We start from the raw sequence: 23,664 nt of genomic DNA on the forward strand, positions 1-23,664 counted from the left end.
AGCTGCCATTATCATAGCAGGTCATTGAATTTTCAGTAGGCTATGGTGAAAAACAGGTCAAGCTCTACAATGCCCTGTTGCCAACACACTGAACACAGTGTATGAATTGAACTTATTGAGACGTCATACGCCTCCATTCTCTCTCCATTCACTGAAACACCCCCAGACAGTGTTCGTGTGTTTGCTCATGTCTGCAGTGGAAGACACACATTTCTATATTGAAAGGATTTGCCTTCGGCATTTTCCGGTCACACTAACCACGCCTCAATGTTCCATTCGGGAGTGTTCGTCGACGCAGACCCCGCCCACACCGTGTTCAGCGTTGTTTAGGGACATTAGGAAGATGGCGGCTGCCCAGCTCTACTGTGTCTGCCGGCAGCCCTATGATTTTAACCTGTTTATGATCGAATGCGACATTTGTAAGGACTGGTTTCATGGCAGGTATGTACATTATGGTGTCTTAAACAGATATGTGGGGGTTGGTATGTATAGGGTGCCCTGCCATGGCGGTAATTTGAGTGTAAATGAAGGGTGTCATGTGAAAGTCCGGGTGACGCGCGTTGAGGGTATTTAAATATGACGGTGCGCGAGCACGTTCGACTCGTATTTGTTATAAGCGATATTGATCGATTTATGTAAAAAATGAATGTGAAAAATAATCAGCGGGAGTTTAATAACATGTTATGCTTCCTAATGCTCTACAGTGAAATTAAAAATATTGATTTCTATTTGAAATGAGCTGCCAAAGCCACATGGCTAACCTGAGTGTGAGTGTTGTGATGTACGAGTAAATCTTCGGTTTGCTTGAGTATGACGAATTTTTATATCTTATTTTGCTTAGATTGTTTCACTAACTTGGTACATAATGTGTGTAATACATGGTACATAATAATGGTGGCTTTTATGTGTATGTGGCTGAAAGTTTTAATCTGATTGTCAACTGGATGGACTTGTTCTATACAAATGTTCACCACGGTAACACCAGTTTCTGCTAAAAGGCTGTAGATACTGTAAGTATTGTTACCACATTTATAATGTGATACTTGAGATGCACCTATGTTTGGGCCACCGTATTTTTTTTACTAATTTTAAACCAACATATCAGCTATAGCAGTATAAAAACCTGATATAACAAACCAATTTTTTATTAATAAACTGCCTGAAGGAACTGGGGGAAAAATTAAATCTTGATGTTAATAAGAATTATTTGATAGCAAAAATAACCTCTCAGAAAGTGATAAATGTTGTATTTGACCAATAGTTGTTTTTTAAAATTGGTATCGTATCGGTTAAAAAACGTCCTATTGTTGCATTCCTACATCTCTAGATACTGTTATAATAACTAGGGTTTAATGGCATAATGATAATAATAATAAACAATTGAGGAGCTCCGATGCAAAAAGGCTCTAAATCACCTTCAGCAACAAGGAGATGATAATGATAACCAAATGCTCTTGGCACGTATTATACATTTATCGAAAACTTTCGCCTAAATCTGCTTAATCCTGACCTAAGGTCATTCAGAATACCAGTTTGTTGGCAGAATCGGATAAAAAATGTACAAGAAAACATGTCAGAATGCATCTGAGCTCTTCAATTGATAATATAAATAAATAATACTGCAGGCTGACCATATTCATAAATCATGCTGTTAACATAGGCCCATGTCCCCAAAAAATTGTGAGGATGGTGCTTAAAACAACAACAAAATAACTTGTTAAATATTAAGCATTTCTTTTTGACATCTAAAATACCTGAGGTTGTGGTTTGAAATCATTTTAATCACCTCAAATCAAATGGTGAACTGTCTCAACAAGTGCATGCATTTAAACGTTGTGCCAATTTTCACAAGGAATGATAATCGTGCCTTATCATGTCATGTTTATCTTGTCCTCTGATGTCACATTATTCCTTGTTATGAAAAGGGATGTACTGTGCAAAAGTACATAACTTTGTAGTGCTTGGAACAATCAATGTTGTGATAACTAAGTAGACAAAAAACATAAGCTTGTCTGTCTTGGCACACCAACACTTTTGGTGTATTGTCAGCCATAACTGATCTTCAAGTTTTCAACTTCCCTTCCCATCTTGTAGTGTGACCAGTGGAATATGCTGCGCAACAGACTCGTCTTTGTGAATGACATACTTCCCTTCCCGTCTTTGTAACCCATGGTATGCAGTCAAGCAGTTGTGCGTGTTTTGAGAAACTTGCCTAACTTTGCAAAATGCCAGATTTCCCAAACTCTAGTCGAAATCATTACCACACACTTTTCACTTCTCTCTTAGTTTTTTTCTAGATTACTTCTAGAATCTAGATTAGGACTACAGAAATCTTGCAGCAGCACTGCCTGGAATCAGAGATGCGAAACTTCTCATGTAGATTTTGGTACCATTGAAAGTTTAGCAGAATGCATATAGATACCTGAAGGAGGTAACACATATTGGAACTAGGGTTGCAGAAATTTTGGAAACTTTCTATGGAAATTAGACAGCGAATTTATATGAATTGGTGCACGGATGAAGTGGAGTCTTATGTCGATTAAACTGATGTTTGTGTGTGATACAGCTTGTATGAATTTCCAAAACATTTCCTTTAAGTTTCCAACTTGGAATATTTCCAAAAGTTCCAAGCTTTGCAACCTAAACCTGCAAATCAATCAATGTAAAAGGCTTAGGCTTATCTAAACTGAAGACACTTGATTTTTCAAAGAACCCATTGACTTCAGGTGATGCAGGTCAAGGTTTCCATGCCAAGACTTCACCTTTCACCGTCTCTGTCTTTCATTGTCTACCACATATGTGGGTTTACCACAGCTCAGACCATTAAGTAGATGCCAACCTGTGAAATCATTCAGTGTAGTATCCTGAGACCATTCGATTTTGCCTACGAACACAGCCATAAATAAAGAATGGTACAAAAACTGAGAAAAGTCATCAAAGACCAATTTCTCCCAACCATCCAGTTTGGAGACAAACAGTGCCTTTTCCAGCATAAAAGAGCATCTTACCATAAGCAAAAGTGATAATTTTGGGTCCGTGGCCAGGAAACTCCCCAGGCCTTGATCTCATTGAGAACTTGTGGTTGATGCTCTAGAGGCGGATGGACAAACAAAATCCCACAAATTCTTAAAACCCTAAACGTTCATTATGCGGAAATGGGCTGCCATCAGTCAAGATGTGGCCCGGAAGTTGTTTGACAGGGCGAATTGCAGAGTTTTTGGGAAAAAAACAGTCAACATTGCAGGTATTGACTCTTTGATCTAATTGAAATCAAATGTAACTATCAATAAATGCCTTACTTATGAAATGCTTGTAATTATACTACAATATACCATACTAATAACATCTGACAAAAATATCTAAAAACACAGAAGCAACAGACTTTGTGAAAATTAATATTTGTGTCATTCTCTAAACTTTTGGCCATGGCTGTATAGTAAACTCACTGAGTTGACTACAAATAGCGGGCACTGAAGTATGGTGAGCTATGTCAATGTATTCAAATGCTTAATAATTAATTTTTTACTTTCTTTGACATTTTCTTGTGGGTGGTTAATGAGTTATTAGGTGAGACAGTGGCTGACTCACCGGCAGGCTGGTGGCACACTGACCTGATTTACATTGTGTTATGATGAAACAGAGGAAGAAGACTCAAACGCTGAATGATAGATAAAACCTATTATGATCAGTCTGATCTAACGAAACGCAGCTAATGGAAAAGCGATGAGTAAATGATATTGAAGAGAAATGATATTGAAGAGAAAGAAGAGATGAAAGCATGTCCCCTGTGTTTCACCATTTAAACCCTGAAAGACCTGGAAAACGCCTACATTAACTTTTTGTTGTGCTTGGGGTCTGAGTGAATTTGCTGTTAAAATATAATTGTGTATTTTCTTGATTTGAGAGGTCTACATGTTTCAATAATATATGTCCATGTGGTGTTGATTTTTATGAAATCATATAAAACAGAATTTAGGAACACAATTGTATATTAGAAATGGGTAACTGCTGCCCCCCCAAAATAACAATTGGTTAATGTAGTTCTTTGTTCACCTTAAATATTATTTTTCCAACTATGATTTTTCACAGGAAGCAAATGCATTGTGTGAGATTTGTCCTAATGTGATCTTGAAAGTTATGCTGAGAACTTTGGGGCATTCATCTTTCAGAGGGCTGGGATTTGAGCTGTCTGTTCTTCCCTTTATTGTCTCGTTCTCGGAGGAGGGAAATGGAGGAGTAATGTGGGTGTAAATTCATTCATACTTAATCCCATCCTCCTCCATCTGCTCATGTGTCATCACATGTCTGGCTGTGATACCCAGGTGACTGTATCACAGATCGAGCTGGAGTCATGGCATTGGTAGAAGCATTCCCTTTGGAGGTGCAGATTTTGTTTCAAGGGATCGCAGAGATAAAAGTCAGTCATCCGATGAATGGTCTGTGCTGGAGGGATAGTCATCTGACATCCCATTAGAGATGTATTGACACACCATCTAGGATTTTGTGATTGCAATAATAAATGCAATCTGTTTAAAATCAAAAATTATTTTCTCTATAGAGAAATTAATGTGATTTACTATAGAATCTGTGTTATGAATATTTTTTGCTAAATTGGGTTGCAATAACCTTTGGGACTGACACAGATTCTGCATCCCTTTACAAAATTCTGAGTTTCAACCCAGAGTTGGTCAAATATGGAAATTTTCCAGGTTAATTTAAACAACTCAGCATTTTTAGTGTACTGTGAGGTTATGACCTCGCATTGAAACTTTAAATGTTCCTGCCCATAAACTGCTTATTCTAAGTGGTATTGGCCTGCTTATAAAGGACATTCAGCGAAGGGTCGGTAAGCCATCTGCGTTTTTGCACAGGAATTATACCAGCTAGGCCTCTGCTGAGACCACATCAGCTTTCGGGCTTCCCGATTCTGCTTTGTCTTACAGTTTCCTGCAATAATGAGGAGATCAAAGCTAAGACAGCAGCTCACTGAATCTTCCATCTATGTTCAAAGGCTGTCTTGTAGAGAAGAGTCACCTTTCTGCAGGAGTCCCCTGCTGATTTTAACAACCTTCAATCACAGTCGTGCTCTTTTTACATTGACAACAAACTAATTTATGGCAGAATTGTTAAAATAGGTCTTCTTTTTGATTTTGGGATGTTGGGGTCTTTATGCAAATTAAATTAAGTTTCAGTCAATATCTAGGAATATGTTGATTATCCCATTTCAACCCAAGTAATCTTCCTCTGAGTCTTCACTTTAGTGATGTAGTGTCACTTTAAGAAAAGATGTACCGTTTTACACAGCATGTGTTGATCCCAGACAATTCACATGAAATTACCAGACACTTCCTGGAAATCCAGGAGCGATCACGGAATGGTTACCTAGTAACATTGCAGGGATCAGTCCCGTAATGCATCCTGTGACAAAAAGCAGAAACAATGCTGTAAGTGGTGTATCGTGATTACGTGTTCGCAATCGCAATGACATTTATCGTGCATCTCTTTGCCGATTAACGAGAAAAAAATCCTGCAAACTGCAATAAAAACTGCAGAGACAAGGAAGCTCCTCACTATCCACTCTCAAGCTGGGATAATTCATTTAAGGGGTACACAATACCCTGTATGATCGAATCAGAAGATAAATGCAAGAGCTTGGTTTCTCGAGCGAAAAATCGCAGATCATAAGTCTAAATCCTCGTTTTTTTTTTTTCAGAATCTTCATGTGAAAAGGGCATTAGACTATCAGACTGCTGGCTTTAAGCATGCATAATGACCTTTTTGCAAGCACCTTTCTGAATCGTCAGATGCTAAATTAAACACCATGGGGTCTCATGGCCTTCAGTCACTTCAAATGCAAGGCTGCTCATTTAAAAATCCATCCATGCTCTATACTGCTTGTCCTCTCCAAGGTCATGAGGTGCTGGAGCTCATCCCAGCATCTCGGTTCATAGGCAGGAATCACCCTCGGCACATGGCCAGTCCATCTCAGGGCGTCAATAAAAAGGAAGGGAGGAAATGGAAACAAAGCCTTCCCTTTAATTCAGATCTACATCTTTGCTACAGGCATTGTGTTTAATGTGAAAACACATTAGCTTGGTCGATTTTATAATGACATAGAATTAGTTTTGTTATTTGGCTCATATTTATAAAATTAAGGTTGCCAGTCAGTTTCTGATATTCATGTTTTGGAGATTTTAATTATTCTCCATTCAGCTAAACCATGACTAGAAATAGCTGTGCAGGGCGTTACCATGATGGCTGCCGGTTTAACCGACTTGCTTTGAAGTATTGTAGAAAGTCTTCATTAGATGTGACATGCTACACGCCTGCAGTTTCTCTACATGTGCTCTTTCCAGATTAAAGTCTTATCTAGTTTGTTTAAAAAAATAAAAAGATGAGTATAGGCCCTTTTTCATATTCTCTTGGGTGGCCCCAGCTGTTTGACTAAGTCTCGCTGTCTCCTGACAGTAGACTGTCAAAACTCAACTGATCTGATCACACATGTGATCTGGCTGTGCAACTCTAAAATCAACCTCAGGAATGTGTGTTTGTATGGTTGGATAAGCTTTATGGTTGTAGTTGCGTTTGGGTGCTAGGCAAAGTGGCTTGGTTTGTGGTTCTTGACATATAATTGGAGAACTATGATGCCACACTGTTGAGTATATCTCTGCCCACCCACTTAACGATTATCCAGTGGTTCGCAATGTAAGAAGTTTTATGCCACATTGTGACTTATACTTTGTCGTCTTTTTGTTTCAGTTGTGTCCAGGTAGTGGAGCACTATGCCGCCGATATTGATGTTTACCACTGTCCCAACTGTGAGCCCATCCATGGACGCTCTCTGAGTAAGTGTGCACATCCACGCGTGTTCTTAAATGCTTTTGTCCTGTTCCCAGCTGACGTTTCTTTCTTATTCTTTCTCAGTGAAAAAGCGTAATAACTGGCACAGGCATGACTACACAGAGCCAGATAACGGCACACGGCCGGTGCAAGCGGGAACTGCTGTGTTTGTACAGGAACTCCAGGCCAGGAGCTTCGCCAGGTATAAGCACCTTCTTCAGTCAGCTGGATAGGAAAATCAAGCACTAGATTGGATTCATGGCTGGGCCATGATGAGCTACGTCTCTGTTTTTCCATTCTTTGACTGATTTTCTGTTTTAACTATTATTTATTTGCTCTATAATGCTTTAAATGGGCCATGGCATGAAAAGTGACTTCATCCATGTTTAAGTGCTATGAGTGGGTCCCCAGTGCTTCTATCAACCTAGACAATGTGAAAAAGAACAACCCAGTAACTTAGTTTTGGTAAACCATTTTCTGCAAGGATGTGAAAAATTAGGTAATTGAAATTTGTCTCTCCTTATGATGTCATAAGGAGATCTTATTATAATAATACTGCCTCTTAATCTGCACTATCCAACCACAGCACTGCCATTCAGTGCAGAGAGAAAGAGAAAAAATAATTGACGGCACAATTGAGTTGCATTTGAATAGCATCAAACCATCATCATTGTAACCAGTGTTTGCCCTTCATCCGCTCATTTGCATTTTAAAGGACACACCCAAAATGGCAAATTTTTGCTCATACATACAAAGTGGCAATTTTAAAATGCTATAATAAATTATCTATATGGTATTTTGAGCTAAAACTTCATATATGTGCTTTGGGGACACCACAGATTTATTTAACATTTAAAAAAATATTGTGACATGTCCCCTTTAAATATACTGTGCATTTAAAATAATTTACAAAGTTGCTTTATCTTACATTGGCACAAAATCATCACAAAAAAATCTCTTTCCACAGCGGCAATGAAATTCTGGTGCATATGCATGGGAGTCAGGTGACCCAACAGTACCTGGAGAAAGAGGGCTTCCATTACCCAATAGTGGTGCCTCAACTGGATGGCCTGGGCCTTAAATTGCCCCCTTCATCTTTTTCTGTTAAAGATGTGGAGCATTACGTGGGTAAGAGCTGTGTGTGTGTGTGTGTGCCGCATTTACTGTCTATCACATAACAGTCCTTAGAGACCCTTTGAGAAGTGGGCCACTGGAGCAAGTCAGCCACTTTTGGATCAATAATGCATTTGTGTTCAACATCAGACCTACATGATATCTGAGTGTGCTATTCGTGTATTCTATGCATTTCGTGGGTAAATTATCCTAAATAATTTGGTAACTTGAATTGCACTAATGTTGGGAAAATCATATAATACAAAAGATTTGTACTTCAGTCACACTTAAAAATAACATTTTAAATCGACAGAGGTAGTTTAATATAGAGAAATGTCAAACGTGTGTGCGTCGTGGCTGCCATCGCATTCATTGACCACCTTTAGTGGTCTACAATATGATGAGCAAACATTATTCAATTTGAACATATTTACTCATTTACAATTACTCATTTAAAGCTTTAGGTTGCATGGCACCTTTGTGATTATGGTTATCCGTCCATGCCCGTATTCAATGGACCAAAACCATTTCCAGCTGTGGAGGTTATCTACTCTTACCCCTACATTAGACCCGGAACATTTCATCTCCAGTTACAAAGCTGATGTACAGAACAGCCAGCGCCAGCTCAGGTTCCCAATAGGTCTGGTTTATCTGAACGCTAATGTTACATGGCTCCCCCTTTTGCGCGCCGCTGATCTTTAAGCTAAAAGTATTTTGATAGTAACAGGTGTCGAGGGGGAGAAGTGTGTGAGGGAGAGAAACCGGGGAGCGGGCCACTCGACAGATCATGTTACCTAGCCAGTTGGGGACAGACAAAAGGCCACTAACCTTTTCTGTCTGTCGTGTATCCCATCTTAACATGTTATGTTTCGGTTTGCCCATCCTTTATGTTATAAGTAATATTTCTTTATATATGCATCATTAAAGTCCATACACCTTTGTTGAAAGTCTTCTGAAGCAATGAGTTGAAATTCTTCTCTTGGTACTGTGGTGATGCTTTTTTGTTATTTATGCCCCAGTTTGCCCAAACATACTTTTTTGTGTTCAAAATAAGTTTTAACCCATACAAGGTATTGTTTGCTATTGCTACAAATATACGCATGCGACTGGTTTTGTGGTCCAGAGTCGCAGCTTTGCTCTTATGTCCAGTTCCTTATTTGGGATATTCTGAGGTTAAGAAGCCTTTCGCAATTATGTGTTTGTAGGATTGTTTTCCGCCAGCTGTTCCCTATCGTCAGACGCTGGCCAGCTGTGTATGTGTGTGTGTGTGTATTGGAGGGGGTTTGTACCGTATGTGTGTATGGCCAGCTGTCCAGGCCTGTTTCCGGTCCTCAGCTGACACTTGTGATTTGTGGCCATGCAGCTGTGTCTCTCAGTGCAGAATGTATGTTTGTGAAACCGATAAAGAGAATATATATGAAATCCCAGCTAAAGTCATTTTTTGTGATTGCATAAAATCATCCTACATAATGTAAAGAACATTTTGTTAATCTTAATATCTTAAATATTGACTGAGTAAGGTCATGTCAAAGATTGAAATTAATATGAAATCACTGATTAAAACTAAACTTTGAAGCTCCCAATCTCATAATTAGTTTAAGACTTTAGACTGGATTTCACAGACAGTGTCACATGTAATCAGATAGTTTGTGCCTCTCTTTTATCCAGGTGCCAATAAAGTTATCGATGTCATTGATGTTGCGAAACAAGCGGACAGCAAGTTGAAGCTGGGAGAGTTTGTGAAATATTTCTACCAGCCCGAACGGCCCAAAGTGTTAAACGTTATCAGCTTGGAGTTCTCGGATACAAAGTACGTATGAGTCGAAAAAGCACAAGTGCTGCATTAACTTTCTGGCTCGTTTCAGATCACCAATCCAGCCAACTTGATGCATTTTATGTTTATGTAAATAAGCATACTATAGATCAGTGGTTCTCAAACTGGGGGCCGCGAGATGGTGCCAGGGGGGCCCCAGTTTTATGACATTTTATAAAATACATTCATTTATCATGAATTCTGTGTAATTAAACCTAAAAGAAGGCTACTAACCAACAGCACTACTTTGTATAATTGAATATGTTTTGTTTAATTCAAATTTTAAATTTTATAACTGGTTTTTGTCATAAATTTTATTTGGGGGGGGGGGGGCGCGAAGCAATGTGCCTTACACGAGGGGGGTCGCACGCTGAAAAAGTTTGAGAACCACTGCTATAGATCACTAAAAAACATACAGTGATTTAAAAGGTGTCGTGTAAAAATGTGTATAAAATTGATGGATTGCATGTATGGTAACACTTTACAATAAGGTTGCATTTGTTAATGCTAGTTAATGCATTAGCTGACATAAACGAATAATTAACAATATTTTGTTTTTCAGCATTTATTTATTATTTTTGTTAATGTTAATTAATGCCAGTACTACTGTTAATGTTAGTTTATTGTGCATTAACTAATGTTAACAGTTAAAAAATGTATTATTCATAAATGGATATGTTACCTAATCCATTTCTTAATGTAAACAAATGAAGAGCTTAAATGTAAAACTGAGAATGAGTGCGCCTGGCATGTTTTCATGTAAATTAGTATTTTTTATCAGAATTTTAATGTATTTTGCCAACAAATCTGTATTTCTGAATGGCTTGATGCCGGGATTAGGTGAATTTGAAGCGAAAGTATTTTATAAACGTATAATATGTGCCGAGAGCATTCGGTTAATATCATTATCTCATTTTTGATGGATGTGGCGTTTAGAGCCTTTTGCATCTGAGCTCCTTAAATACGATCTTAAAGGAATAGTCTACCCTTTTGCAATATTAAACTATGTTATTACCTCAACCTAGACAAATTAATACAAATCTATCTTTTTTCAATGCGTGCACTTTACAGCGTGTTTTGAATGTGTTAGCATTTAGCCTAGCCCCATTCATTCCTATGGTACCAAACAGAGAAGCCACCAAACACTTCCATGTTTTCCCTATTTAAAGACTGTTACATGAGGAGTTATACCAGTAAGTATGGTGCCACAAAATAAAACTTTTTTTTGGTACCATAGGAATGAATGGGGCTAGGCTAAATGCTAACACATTCACAACACGCTGTACAGTGCACGCATTGAAAAAAAGATAGGTATGTATTCATTTGTCTAGGTTGAGGTAATAACATAGTTTAATATGCAAAAGGGTAGACTATTCCTTTAATGTGAATTGTCACCACATGTAAAATCCTGAAAGACTACACCTATGATATGTCTATTAGGACCCCTGTGTGAACATGAGAAAAGTCATTCTGAAGTTGTTTAAAGTAATGCAAAAAAGTGAAATTTTAGCAGTAGAAATGTATTAACATATATGACCATGGATCAAAAAATTAATCATGAGTCTTTTTTTATTGAAATGTATACATCATCTAATAGTTGAACAAATAACAAGCTTTCCATTGATGTATGGTTTGTTAGGACAAAAGATTTGGCCGAGATACAACTACTTGAAAATCTGGAATCCAAGGGTGCAAAAAAACTAAATATTTAGAAAATCGCCTTTTAAAGTTGTCCAAATTAAGTTCTTAGCAACACAGATTACTGATGATAAATATATTTTTGATATATTTACAGTAGGATAGGTACACAATATCTTTATAGATCATGATCTTTATTTAATATTTAATGATTTTTGGCATTGAAAATTTTGATCATTTTGACCCATACAGTACATTAAATGTGACTTGGCACCTCTGTATACCTAAGGAATAATTGACGACGCGCCGTTGAATTATTAAATCACCAAGGTGGTAATGCAGCACAACGTGCATTATTTTAAAATAATTCACCAATTATTCCGCTTATACCACGGTTACCACAGACATTGCTCTGGTGGTTATTTTAAAACATTTGACAGGTTAAGTGCGTGTTTTACAGAAACATAATTAACACCCATGAAACATTTCTCAACCAATCAGAATAAAGCATTCAACAGCCCCATGCTGTAACGTTATGCAATTGGCTGAACTTTTACTATGTTTAACATTTTGCATACGGAAGCCCTGGTTTGATAATAATTTGATATTATTTTCTGGTTTCATTCAGGATGGCTGATTTGGTGGTTGTTCCGGAATTAGCGCAGAAGATGTCCTGGGTGGAGAACTACTGGCCCGACGACTCGTTCTTCCCCAAACCATTTGTGCAGAAGTACTGTCTGATGGGAGTAAAGAACAGCTACACAGACTTTCACATCGACTTTGGAGGGACCTCAGTGTGGTACCATGTGCTCTGGGTGAGTACTGGTGCTGGTTGTATGATTTGAGTTAGCTATACTGTCCTACGTTATCATCTCAGTGTTTAAGTCAGTGATTGGTAATGATCTGGTCATGTCTTGTGACATATCAACACACTAACAAAACTCTTTTACACATTTCGTAAAAGGAAAGGGATAGTGAACAAAAATTATTATCACAATATCACAAGTGGCATTTTGCTTTAGAAATAAATAGTAATAGCTTTATTTTTACAATATGATTTAAAATGTAGAAAAGTGCATAATGTGTTTGTTATTTTGCAGGGTGAAAAGATTTTCTACTTGATCAAGCCGACTAAGGCTAACCTTGCACTATATGAGTCGTGGAGCTCATCGCATAATCAGAGCGAAGTATTCTTCGGCGATAAAGTCGACAAGTGTTACAAATGTGTGGTTAAGCAGGGATCTACAGTCTTCCTTCCCACTGGTGAGAATGTGGTGTCACACAAACCTGTCATTTGTTTTTGTTTTTTTGTTGGTTTCCTTGATAGACCATGCCTACATTTGACCGCCCATAAAATCTTTTGGGTACACAGACAGTATTAGAAATGGTTATAACATCTGAAGGAGCAGATTAAAGGCCAGTTATCAATGAATTGTATATTGTCAAACATAAGCATCAGCCTTATGCACCCACGATTGGCTGTCGAGCACCAAATGCAATGTTTGGCTTTCGTCAAAAATACAGGTATGTCATGGCAAAAACTTATATCAGGCTGTTTCCCATGGCTCCTGCCAGGAAAGTTGTGGATCAGCATTCAACATCAGTGACCCTTGTTACAGTTGGATATGTTGGGAAGAGTTTTTGCCGAGCAACGTGGTAAACAGAACAAAAACATTCCAAAGAGCTGTGATGCAATTCACGCGTATCCGACTGAGCCAGGAATTAAAAGGATAGTTCACCCAAAAATGAAAATTTTGTTATCTACTCACCCTCATGTTTTCTAAACCTCTATGAGTTTCTTTGTTTTTATTTAACACTAAAGGAGATATTTTGATGATCATAGAGGATAAACACTCATTTGACTTCCATAGTATTTGTGTTTTTTACTGTGGACGTCAATGGGTACATCAACTGTGTGGTTACCATTATTTACAATTATAAGATTGTTTTATTAGAATCCCTATTAGCAGCCCATTTAAAGGCAGCTAATCTTCCTGGGGTCCTGAGACAGCTGAGACTTTTTTCATTTTAATTTACATAAAATCATGCGCTTTTATGGTATTTTGACTACCAATGGGGTAAATTTTTCTACTTTAATTAAGTTTTTAAGAAAAAAGAAATCTTATTTCACAATTTTTTTTCTCACCCCATTGGCAGATCATTTTGTTTGTTTTAAGGACAATTTCACTTAAATTGTATATTAATTTGTCTTAAAACTAGACTTAAATTAAGATGCTTTTTCTTGATGAGCAAAATGACCCAAGAAAATAAGTCTAGATTTTAGACCAAAAATATTACATTTAAGTGATTTTATGCATAAAACAAGCAAAAAAATCTGCCAATGGGGTAAGTATATTTTTCTTACATGTTTCTTGAATTTAGTATTTAAGAAAATTGTTCACGATTTGTTTGCTTACCCCATTGGCATATTTTTTTGCTTGTTTTATGCACAAAATCACTTATATTTAATATTTTTGGTCTAAAAACTAGATACATTTCCGTAGATCGTTTTGCTCATCAAGAAAAAGCATCTTAATTTAAGAATTTGTAGATATTTTTACTGAAAACAAGACAAAAATACTAAGCATATAGAATAATTTAAAGTTAATAATTTTTACTATTAAATATTTTTTAGCACCACAATTTTGGGGGCTTCTCTGGGCCCCCTCTTACTCGTGGGCCCGAGAATCGTCATTGTTTACCCCCCCCCCCCTTACAGCGCCTTTATGCAACTCACTCATCTCAATGAGTGTGTAATAAGTATATCATCATGTTGCTTGCTATGCAGTTACACATAGAGCAGTTATATTATTTTTATACAGAGATGGTACATAACCAATTCAATACTGTGACTTAAAAAAATCCCAAATAAATCAAAACCAGGAAAATATTTGGTGGCAAAAATGTAGGCTAATAGTTCATAAATGTATTCAGGAATTGAATTTGATAGTTTAGTGCAAGGTTTTAGTAGAAAATGTTTAAGAGAAGGTTAAGAAAAGATTTACCTACTGTTATAAAATAATGTAAAAAGAATGTTATTTAGTGGAGAACTTTGCAGAAGTATTTTATTTATTGTTCTTTTTTATTTTATATATTTTTTATTTTTTATATTTTAATAAAAAGTGTTTAAAAAAAGTGTAAACACATTGTTAAAAAAAAGTTTCTAGTAATAAACAACCTGTTTGCATTTTTTCTCTTACTGTACCGAAAATGAACAAAACCGTGGCTTCAAAACCGAGGTACGCACCGAACCGTGATTTTTGCGTACTGTACACCCTTAATATACATATACATACGTGTGTGTGTGTGTGTGTGAGAGAGAGAGAGAGAGAGAACTACCCCTTTAATTGTTTTCACCGATCGAAACCATTGGACCCGTTTTGGAAATTTTGCACACCTTTTTAATGTGACCTAAACAGGCTTTACACTCGAGCGGTTCGTTGTCGTGTTGTGTTATGTGGTGCGTGAAAGTGAGAAAGTTCCCACACAAACAAAACGTCACATCTGACGAAGCACAAAATCCCCCACTTGTTTAACAGCCTGTCTAAACCCAGCAGCCAGTACACATATAGACAGATAATTGTTATTATGTCTGGGTTTGAGGTCACTCTATATTTAGTCAATGACCTATGTTTGTATGGTTCAGTCATGGATTATGTATGTTTGGGTATACTTTACACTGTGTTTTGTTTGCAACTTGTGAATATAGCTCTCTATTGCCCTCTACAGGCTGGATCCACGCAGTGCTCACCTCTCAGGACTCCATGGCGTTCGGGGGGAATTTCTTGCATAACTTAAACATTGACATGCAGCTCAGGTAATTCCTTTAACGTCTTAATTTAATACAAAATAAATGTAATATATATCTATAGCCCTCTTTTTTTACAATTTTGCATTGTTGCAGAGCAGCTTTAGGGAAAGTCCTTTTACATTTACGTTTGGAGTTGGCAGACGCATTAATCCAAAGCAAATTACAGTGCATTTAATTAGTACATTTAATCTACACGCAAGTCATTTTTTGTCCTTTACTGTATATCATACATATTATAAAGAACGTTCTTTGGAAAAGTAACCTTGATTTCTTAGAAATTATTGACTGAGGAAGATCATGTCAGAATTAAAATCAATGATTGAATTCAAACGTTGATGCTCCTTATCTCACAATAACATTGAGACTCTATCCTGGATTTCACAGCCAGCGTCACATACTCTATATAGTCATGTTTCACAATATAGCGCAACTTCTTGTGCCTCACTGCTTAAATACCATGTGACCATTCCTACTGAAACTGATCTACCTTCTCATCCTCATTCAGGTGTTATGAGATGGAACGTAGACTGAAGACTCCAGACCTCTTTAAATTCCCTTACTTTGAGGCCATCTGCTGGTATGTGGCCAAAAACCTTCTGGAGACCATGAAAGGTGAGTGAAACGGGACAATGCCCGCAGTGTTTTATTTTTACTGGGAAGACCCAGGGTTTCTTCAGACCAATGGCACATCTTAGCCAGACATCTAATGCTTTATAAAGCATTGATGTACACTCAGAATAAATAGACCATTTAAGTAAATATATTTGATACATACATGGTTCCTTAAAGGGATAGTGCACCCAAAAATGAAAAATCTGTCATTGTTTACTCACTCTTATGTTGTTACAAACCTGTATAAATTTCTACAGAACACAAAGGAAGTAATTTGTAATGAAGCAGGAAACAGAAGCACCATTGACTTTCATTTTTGGATAAACTATCCCTATAAGTTGTATAGATTAACTATAATAGGAGTTCAAATTCTCTTTGTGGTTTCAGAGTTGCGGGAGGACAAATGTCAACCTCAGGGTTTTCTGGTGAACGGAGTAAAAGCTTTAATTTCATCACTGAGGACATGGCTGAGGAGAGAGGTAAGAGATGCTTTTCAGAAACACAACACAGAGGAATATTTATTGCATACATGTGCATTTGTCTGTCTGGGAAAGCACAGCTATAAAGTCATTTTTTGTATTACTGTTTTCCACATAAGATCCTATACTTGGTTTCAGCAGTAACAACGTAAACAAACGGATTTCGTGAAAGTGTAACGTAACTTCTGCTAAACTCCCCAAAGAATTAATAACAGTAGAGTCCTTTAAGAGTAGTTTATTTCTGATAACAAGCTAAATAAACAACAAGTAGATTACCGTAGTTCAGATTTTATAGCTAAAGCGTATAAAAAGCTACACTAAGGTAACGTTACTGTGTAAAATAAAGCAATAAACCCCAAGAAGCAGTGGGTTACCAGTGCATTTTATAACAGCTAAGGGGGTTTTAGGCACTCTGCTTCGCGTCGTGCCTAAGAACGGCCCTTAGCTGTTATAAAATGCACTGTAACCCCACTGCTTTGAGGGGTTTATTGCGTTTATAAAACGGTTACTTCATATGCATAACGTTAGCGGGATTTTATAAAATAAAACACAAATAAGTTGTAATTATATTAGTACAAATATTACTCTTCCGCCAAACAAAGTAGTTCCTCAGAATCAAGTGTGACTGAAACAGAGCGCAGTTCCCAACCAACACAGATGCTGCAAAGACACATTGAAAATATGATTTAAGACTGTGGTGTTTATTTTATAAATCACCATTCATCTAATTTATACATTAACATTTATATTGTGCAACTGTTGAAGTGATGATCAAATATGCTTGGAAGCATGCTTAACTCTTTCCCCGTCAGCGAGTTTTTTTTTTTTTAAGTTGCCACCCAGTTTTAGTTTTAATTTTGTAATTTAATTTTTTTAGCTAAAAGCGGAGATAATTCCATTTTTGTGAATATCTTATGTAAGAGATCAGATTCAAAGCCATCAAAACTTACACGCTGTGTTTTCAGTGTTGAGTGAATGCGTCAGTGTTTAAGTTGGGTAAGATCGCCATCTAGTGGATAATAGCGGACGTATGAACTTGAGTTATAAACTCCTCAGACAACGTTTTCTCTTTATCGACTAGATGACTCAACAATATTTATTGACATTTATCTGGATATCGCCATTAATTGTGCAATTGTAGACAAATCAAAAATATGATTAAAGACTGTGGTGTTTATTTTCAGTACGCAGCAACAGTAACGCAGTGATACTTATGTAATGTGGTCTGAACCGTGAGGTTACCGGTGTTTTTTATCACGGCTTAGAACGTGTTTCAACCAATCAGAATGAAGAACCAGAACGAGCCGTTTTATAATGTGTATAATATGTTAACTACAAACCGGCTGCCAAACCTCCCTTCACATAGTGGTGATTCATAATCACCGTATCCCCTCGTTTTTAGGAAACCAAAACATTTATGTTCAAGGAATTTGTTCCAGAGTTCAGTTTAGCCACTAGTCACTCAGACCATTTAAACAAACCGGAAGTTAAGTTCTGACCAGACGCCTAACTGCAACAACTCACGTGTGTCCGATGAAACCATCTATATAATGTAAAGAACAATTTGTGAAAATATAACCTTGATATCTTTAATACTGACTTGAGTATCAAAAATTGAAATCAATGAATGAAATCAAACTGTGGTGCTCCTAATCTTATAATTAGATTATGAAACTTTAGCCTGGATCTTTCAGGTAGGGTCGCACATTTTTGTGGCTTTTCTAATCACATATGCATGGTTTTCCTCCAGCTGACTCAACCAAACAGTGAGGTTCCCGATAATATCAGGCCAACACATCTTATTAAATCTCTGACTAAGGAGATCCGCTACCTGGAGGTATGAGAAATAAAAAGAGTGAAACTGACACTTATTATCTTAAACCTTGCAAACATTTTAGCCAGTCTGGTATGAATTAATCTCTAATTATATAATAATTGTAATAGTTGCCTTGCTAAAAGAACAAATTGATTTCCTAAACAGGAAGATCCTAATAAATTTGGAAAATCTCAGGAAAGTGCCGAGTGCCCATTAACACGCTCATCACTGGAGAGGGGTTGTCAGGCACAGCGGGCGGCACGCCGGCTACATCGACATCATCATAATCATCACAGCCACAAACATCCATCTAATCTGGACGTCCTGGAGCTTCACACGCTGGAGGTGCTCAAGAGACTGGAGGTCGGACAGCTGGAGGAGGTGAGAGATGTTTCATATACCGTAGTGTAATGCAGCATTGAAATCATATTTCCTTACAGACCTCCAGACATTTGCTTTTATCTTTTCTTATTACATGAATGTTATATAATGCCTCACTAATTTTGGACACATTTGGCTTCACCTTGACATTTGATACGTTCACTGATTTAGCAGCAAGCATTATCGTTCTTCATTTCCTCTCTTTGTAACAGGATCCAGTCTTTAACTCCAAAGTGAATGGCAAGTTTAAGAAAGTTTCTTCAGTGTCTGCTGCGGCTGTTGAGGGTAATAATGATAATGCCCTGCGTCTGGTGCTGTGTAATGGCAAAATTATGAGGTGAGCTTGACGTTAAAATTGTGTCAGTTAATACATCAGGCACTAGTTTTCCTCATGAAAGACCTGGGATATGAAACGTTACAGTACTTTGGTAAAAAGTCGATAAATAAAGTAAATAATTGTGTATTGATATGGAATTATTTTTGCAGAATATCAACTCGACGGTTGCATGTAGAGAAACTTTTTTTATTCTTTTATATATTTTTAAAATGTGTTCCTCCTTACAGAGAGAGGCTGTCTGTTAGTAATAGGGTGACCAAAGACATTGGTGTGGAAAAGTCACAAGAGGTGAAGTTGGAAAGATTGTCTGTACGCCCACAACAAGAAGTGAAAAAAGAAGAAACAGAGGAGGATATTGGAGTATGTTGCACTATCAAGGAAACAATCAGCCATGGTGAGTAGCCATGTTATATTACTACTCACTATATTTGTTATATTATTATTTTATAGAATAATGTTAAACTCATATTTATGAGTTTTGATTTATGAGCTCTTGTTATATTTGATCACCTTTACACTCTCAAAACGGTTGTGTTAAAACAACACATTTTTGTGTTGTCCCTTTTATTTATTTTAACACAAAATCAACACAAAATGACACGTAATGTGTTAAAATGTCAAATAATGTGTTAAATAGCATAACACGGAAAAAACAACACCACATGCTTTCTTAGTGTATTGTAGTCACACGTTTTTTGCCAAATCGTACTTGTGGCATTTTATCCAGAAGCTTCTTGATGTCTCACCCTGAGGTTAATTTTAAATAATATTGAAGGAGTTCACATCTATGCTGGCCTCTTATTGGCTGCTTTATCTTTAACTCTTTCACCGCCAGCGTTTTAAAAAAAAAGTTGCCAGCCAGCGCCAGCGTTTTTCATGATTTTCACAAAAGTTTAATGTCTTCCAGAAAATGTTCTTCTTCAAATATATAAACATACAATATACCAAATGAAAGAACAGACTTTCTCTGCTTTCAAACAAAAAAAAACTGTTTCATCCTACCTTCAGTAGTTCTTTTGTAATTAGCTTTTGAATATGGGTAGGTTTCTGCAAAAACACCACATTTTGAGCAAAAAGCAGAGATAATTCAATTTTTGTGACGGACTTTTCATAGAGATCCCATTCAGAGCGATCTTTAAAACAGACACGGACATGCAGCAGCTTGCCATAGGGCAATACTTCCGGGTTTAAAAAGTTGCGGTAGGGCGCCACCTAGTGGATAATAGCGGTAATCCGGAAAGACGAAAAAACTCGTCATTGGCGGGGAAGAGTTTTCTCTTGATTGATGAGATATCTCGTCAATGGCGGGGAAAGAGTTAATATTCAGTCTAATTCAAACATAAAACAAATATTTGGGGGGTTTTCTTATGAAAAATGTATTTTTGGCACAAATGTTTTTGTCTACAAAAATTATTTCAAACATTTAAGCACACACCTAAGATCATGGGAAACATATTTTAGTCATGTGAAAACCATGCAAAAGCGCTAAACTGAGAAACGTTTGTTGCCAGAAATCATTAAAAGCCACATGATTTTTCAGCAAAGTCCTCTATGTGCACATGAGGCAAATGTGAAACCGTAGATCACATTCATACTTAAGTCCCTTGTGAGTACTGAATACAACACAAATGTGGCAGACGCATATCATCACAGCGCACCTTTACTGTGACCTAAACAGATTCTTCATTTTTACTTTTTGAATTCTGACTTTCACCCTTTACAATGCTTTTTTTGTGATTTTGCGACTGTTTACTATGTCCCGTCTAAAGAAGTGGGTTTTTTGCCAAAAAGCTTGCATACACTCAGTGGGTTTTGCAGTGAAAGACAGACAAATTAGTTATCGGTAAATCAATGAAATGACTAAAGTAACATTTGTGAAAAATAATTCATTTCAATTACTGACAAATAACCTTTTCATTGGTTAATAAAAAAGTGATCATTTAAAGACATATCAGATGCACTTTTTTGCATTTTAAATATTTTAGTGTTTCCAAACTTTTGACCTGTACATAAACAACAATTGTCCCACATAATTAAAACAAATTTGTGATGTTTCCTTATTTGTAAGTCGCTTTTAATAAAAGTGTCTCCTTAATGAATAAATGTAAGAGCATTGTTTTTGTCTGTTATCTTTGAATGATGATCAAAAATCTTCGGTCTTCTTGTTCAGATGAAGCTGTGAAGAAAGAACTCAGGACAGAATCGTCACAACATGTAGCATCATCAGACACAGACTCTGAGTCAGACGCAGAACATTCTGCTGAGGTACCAAGTCATACAAATATCATTAAAAACAGTTTGATCTCTAAATCAATTTATTCCTTTTATAAATTTAACCATCAAGTTTCTCTCTTTAAACAGAAACACACATCAGAGTCTGAGAGTTCTGAGGATGAAGATGCTGGACACCAGAGTGACTCAGGGAGCGGCCAGAGGCACAACCATCATGAGCGATCACTAAAACGGTACAGCTCGCACACACCTGAGAATTAAGCAAATATTTGTGACCCTGGACCACAAATCAGTCTTAAGGGTCAAATTATTTAAATTGAGATGTATACATCATCTAAAGGCTGAATAAATAAGCAATATTGGGGACAATATTGGCCCGAGATACAACTAACTAATCTGAATGTGCAATCTAATAAACTGCATCCACTCACAAAATAAAATTTTGATATATTTATGCTAGGAAATGTAAAAAAAAAAAATTATGAAACATTATATTTTCTTAATATCCTAATGATTTTTGGCATAAAAGAAAAATCTATTTTTTTTTTATTTCAAGTTTTTGACATTAACCAGGTTTAAACACAATTGGCACATCTGAGCCAGTACAACATGCCCAGGTGGCTATACATAAAAATGTTCTACAAAGTACACATTAAAGGGATAGTTCGCCAAAAATGATATTAAACCCATGATTTACTCACCCCCAAGCTGTCCGAGTTGCATATGTCCATCGTTTTTCAGACAAACACATTTTCGGATATTTTAGAAAATGTTTTAGATCTTTCAGTCGATTTAATGTAATGTTACGGGGTCCACAACCTTCAAGTCCAAAAAAAGTGTGTCCATCCTTCACAAATTAAATCCAAACGGCTCCAGGATGATAAACAAAGGTCTTCTGAGGGTAATCCGTGCGGTGTTGTTGTAGAAATATCCATATTTAAAACTTTATTAACGAAAATAAATACCTTCCGGTAGCGCCACCATCTTAGACTCCTCTGTATTCAGGAGAGAGTATTAGCGTAGTGTACGCACTTTTCTTAGTGACGTATGACAAATTCGGAGGGCGGGGGCACAGAGCAGAAGCAGAGTAGCCTCCGTAGGCTGCGTAAGCTCTCATCCTGAATGCGGACACGACTAAGATGGCGGCGCTACCGGAAGGTAGTTATTTACGTTAATGAAGTTTTAAATATGGATATTTCTACAACAACACCGCGCGGATTACCCTCAGAAGACCTTTGTTTATCATCCTGGAGCCGTTTGGATTTAATTTGTGAAGGATGGACGCACTTTGTTTGGACTTGAAGGTCGTGGACCCCGTAACATTACATTAAATCGACTGAAAGATCTAAAACATTCTCTAAAATATCCGAAAATGTGTTTGTCTAAAAAACGATGGACATATGCAACTCGGACAGCTTGGGGGTGAATAAATCATGGGTTTAAGATCATTTTTGGCCGAACTATCCCTTTAAAGTACATATGCATAAATAAATAAATATATAAATATATATATTAAACAAATAAATAAAAAACGTAGTGTAAGATAAACATACCAAAATATTACATCACCATTAGGTAATTATTATAATTTTGACCCATACAATGTATTTTTGGCTTTTGCTACAAATATACCCATGCTACTTAAGGTCCAGGGTCACATTTAAACATATTAAGAGTCAAAATTATAAGCAGGTACACCATATGAAAAGTTTAAAAGGACTTGAATTTGTCTCTTATGAACATAAATACCCAATGAAATTGATGTACAAGGGACGCTAACTTTTTTGTTTTCTGCAGAAAATAAAAACCTTATTTATTTTTTTTTATTTTTTTTTACAGAGAACGTCCTACCTCACCAAACACCCAAAATGCCATTCAGGGCATGCTGTCAATGGCGGGGTTGCTGTGTCGAGAAGAGTCCGAAGAGGGCGCTATTCTACAGCAGCCTTGGTGGTCCAACCAGGGTAGTAGCAGTGGTAACAGTAGCAGCAACAGTAGCAGTGACGCGTGGGACAGCAGCGAGCCCTGTTCGGCACCAAGAACCCCAGATGGAGAGGGAGGAGGACTCCATCTGGGAGATGTGTACTTGTACAGGGAGAGCTCAGTTTCTCCTCCACTTCATCCCTCCAAGAGACACGCCCCTAACCCCACACCCATCAGCAACCAGGCCACTAAAGGTGAGTTGATCACATTTTCATAATCTAAAATGACATTAGGAGCTTTGATTTTACATTGTATTCAATCTTTGATATTACTTTACTAAATCTACTAAATCTATTTTAGGGAAGTTACATTTACAACAACTATGTGCTGTTAAAGTGCCGTTTTGCCTATTTTACAGGAAAGCGTCCTAAAAAAGGACAAGCTACAGCTAAACAGAGGCTGGGGAAGATATTAAAGATGAGCCGCCATAAAGGCTTGTTCCTGTAGCACGATGCCACGTGTAATAAATCAGCTGCTTTTCATAATACGCTGGGATTATCATCACACACAGTTCTCTTACTCACTGTGCATGTATAGGTCACAGGGTATGTTTAATGGCTCACACTCATTTTTGTATACAAGTCATTATCCATCAACGCAGGGAAAACT

At 37.1% G+C, this 23,664-nt stretch overlaps 1 protein-coding gene across 1 annotated transcript; it reads left to right on the plus strand.

Moving 5' to 3' along the window:
• The first annotated feature begins 314 nt into the window (after window positions 1–314).
• Window positions 315–23,664, plus strand: kdm7aa (lysine (K)-specific demethylase 7Aa). The gene is made up of 18 exons (XM_065268659.2): window positions 315–441; window positions 6,760–6,845; window positions 6,925–7,042; window positions 7,808–7,968; window positions 9,622–9,763; window positions 12,033–12,219; window positions 12,505–12,667; window positions 15,134–15,221; window positions 15,721–15,827; window positions 16,215–16,306; window positions 18,057–18,143; window positions 18,288–18,503; window positions 18,716–18,840; window positions 19,068–19,234; window positions 21,011–21,105; window positions 21,202–21,305; window positions 22,912–23,249; window positions 23,414–23,664. Exons 1-18 carry the CDS (start codon window positions 344–346, stop codon window positions 23,500–23,502), a joined length of 2,463 nt encoding a protein of 820 aa, XP_065124731.1. The 5' UTR covers window positions 315–343; the 3' UTR covers window positions 23,503–23,664.

Source organism: Paramisgurnus dabryanus, chromosome 1 (assembly GCF_030506205.2).
Source record: "Paramisgurnus dabryanus chromosome 1, PD_genome_1.1, whole genome shotgun sequence".
Lineage (NCBI taxonomy): Eukaryota > Metazoa > Chordata > Actinopteri > Cypriniformes > Cobitidae > Paramisgurnus > Paramisgurnus dabryanus.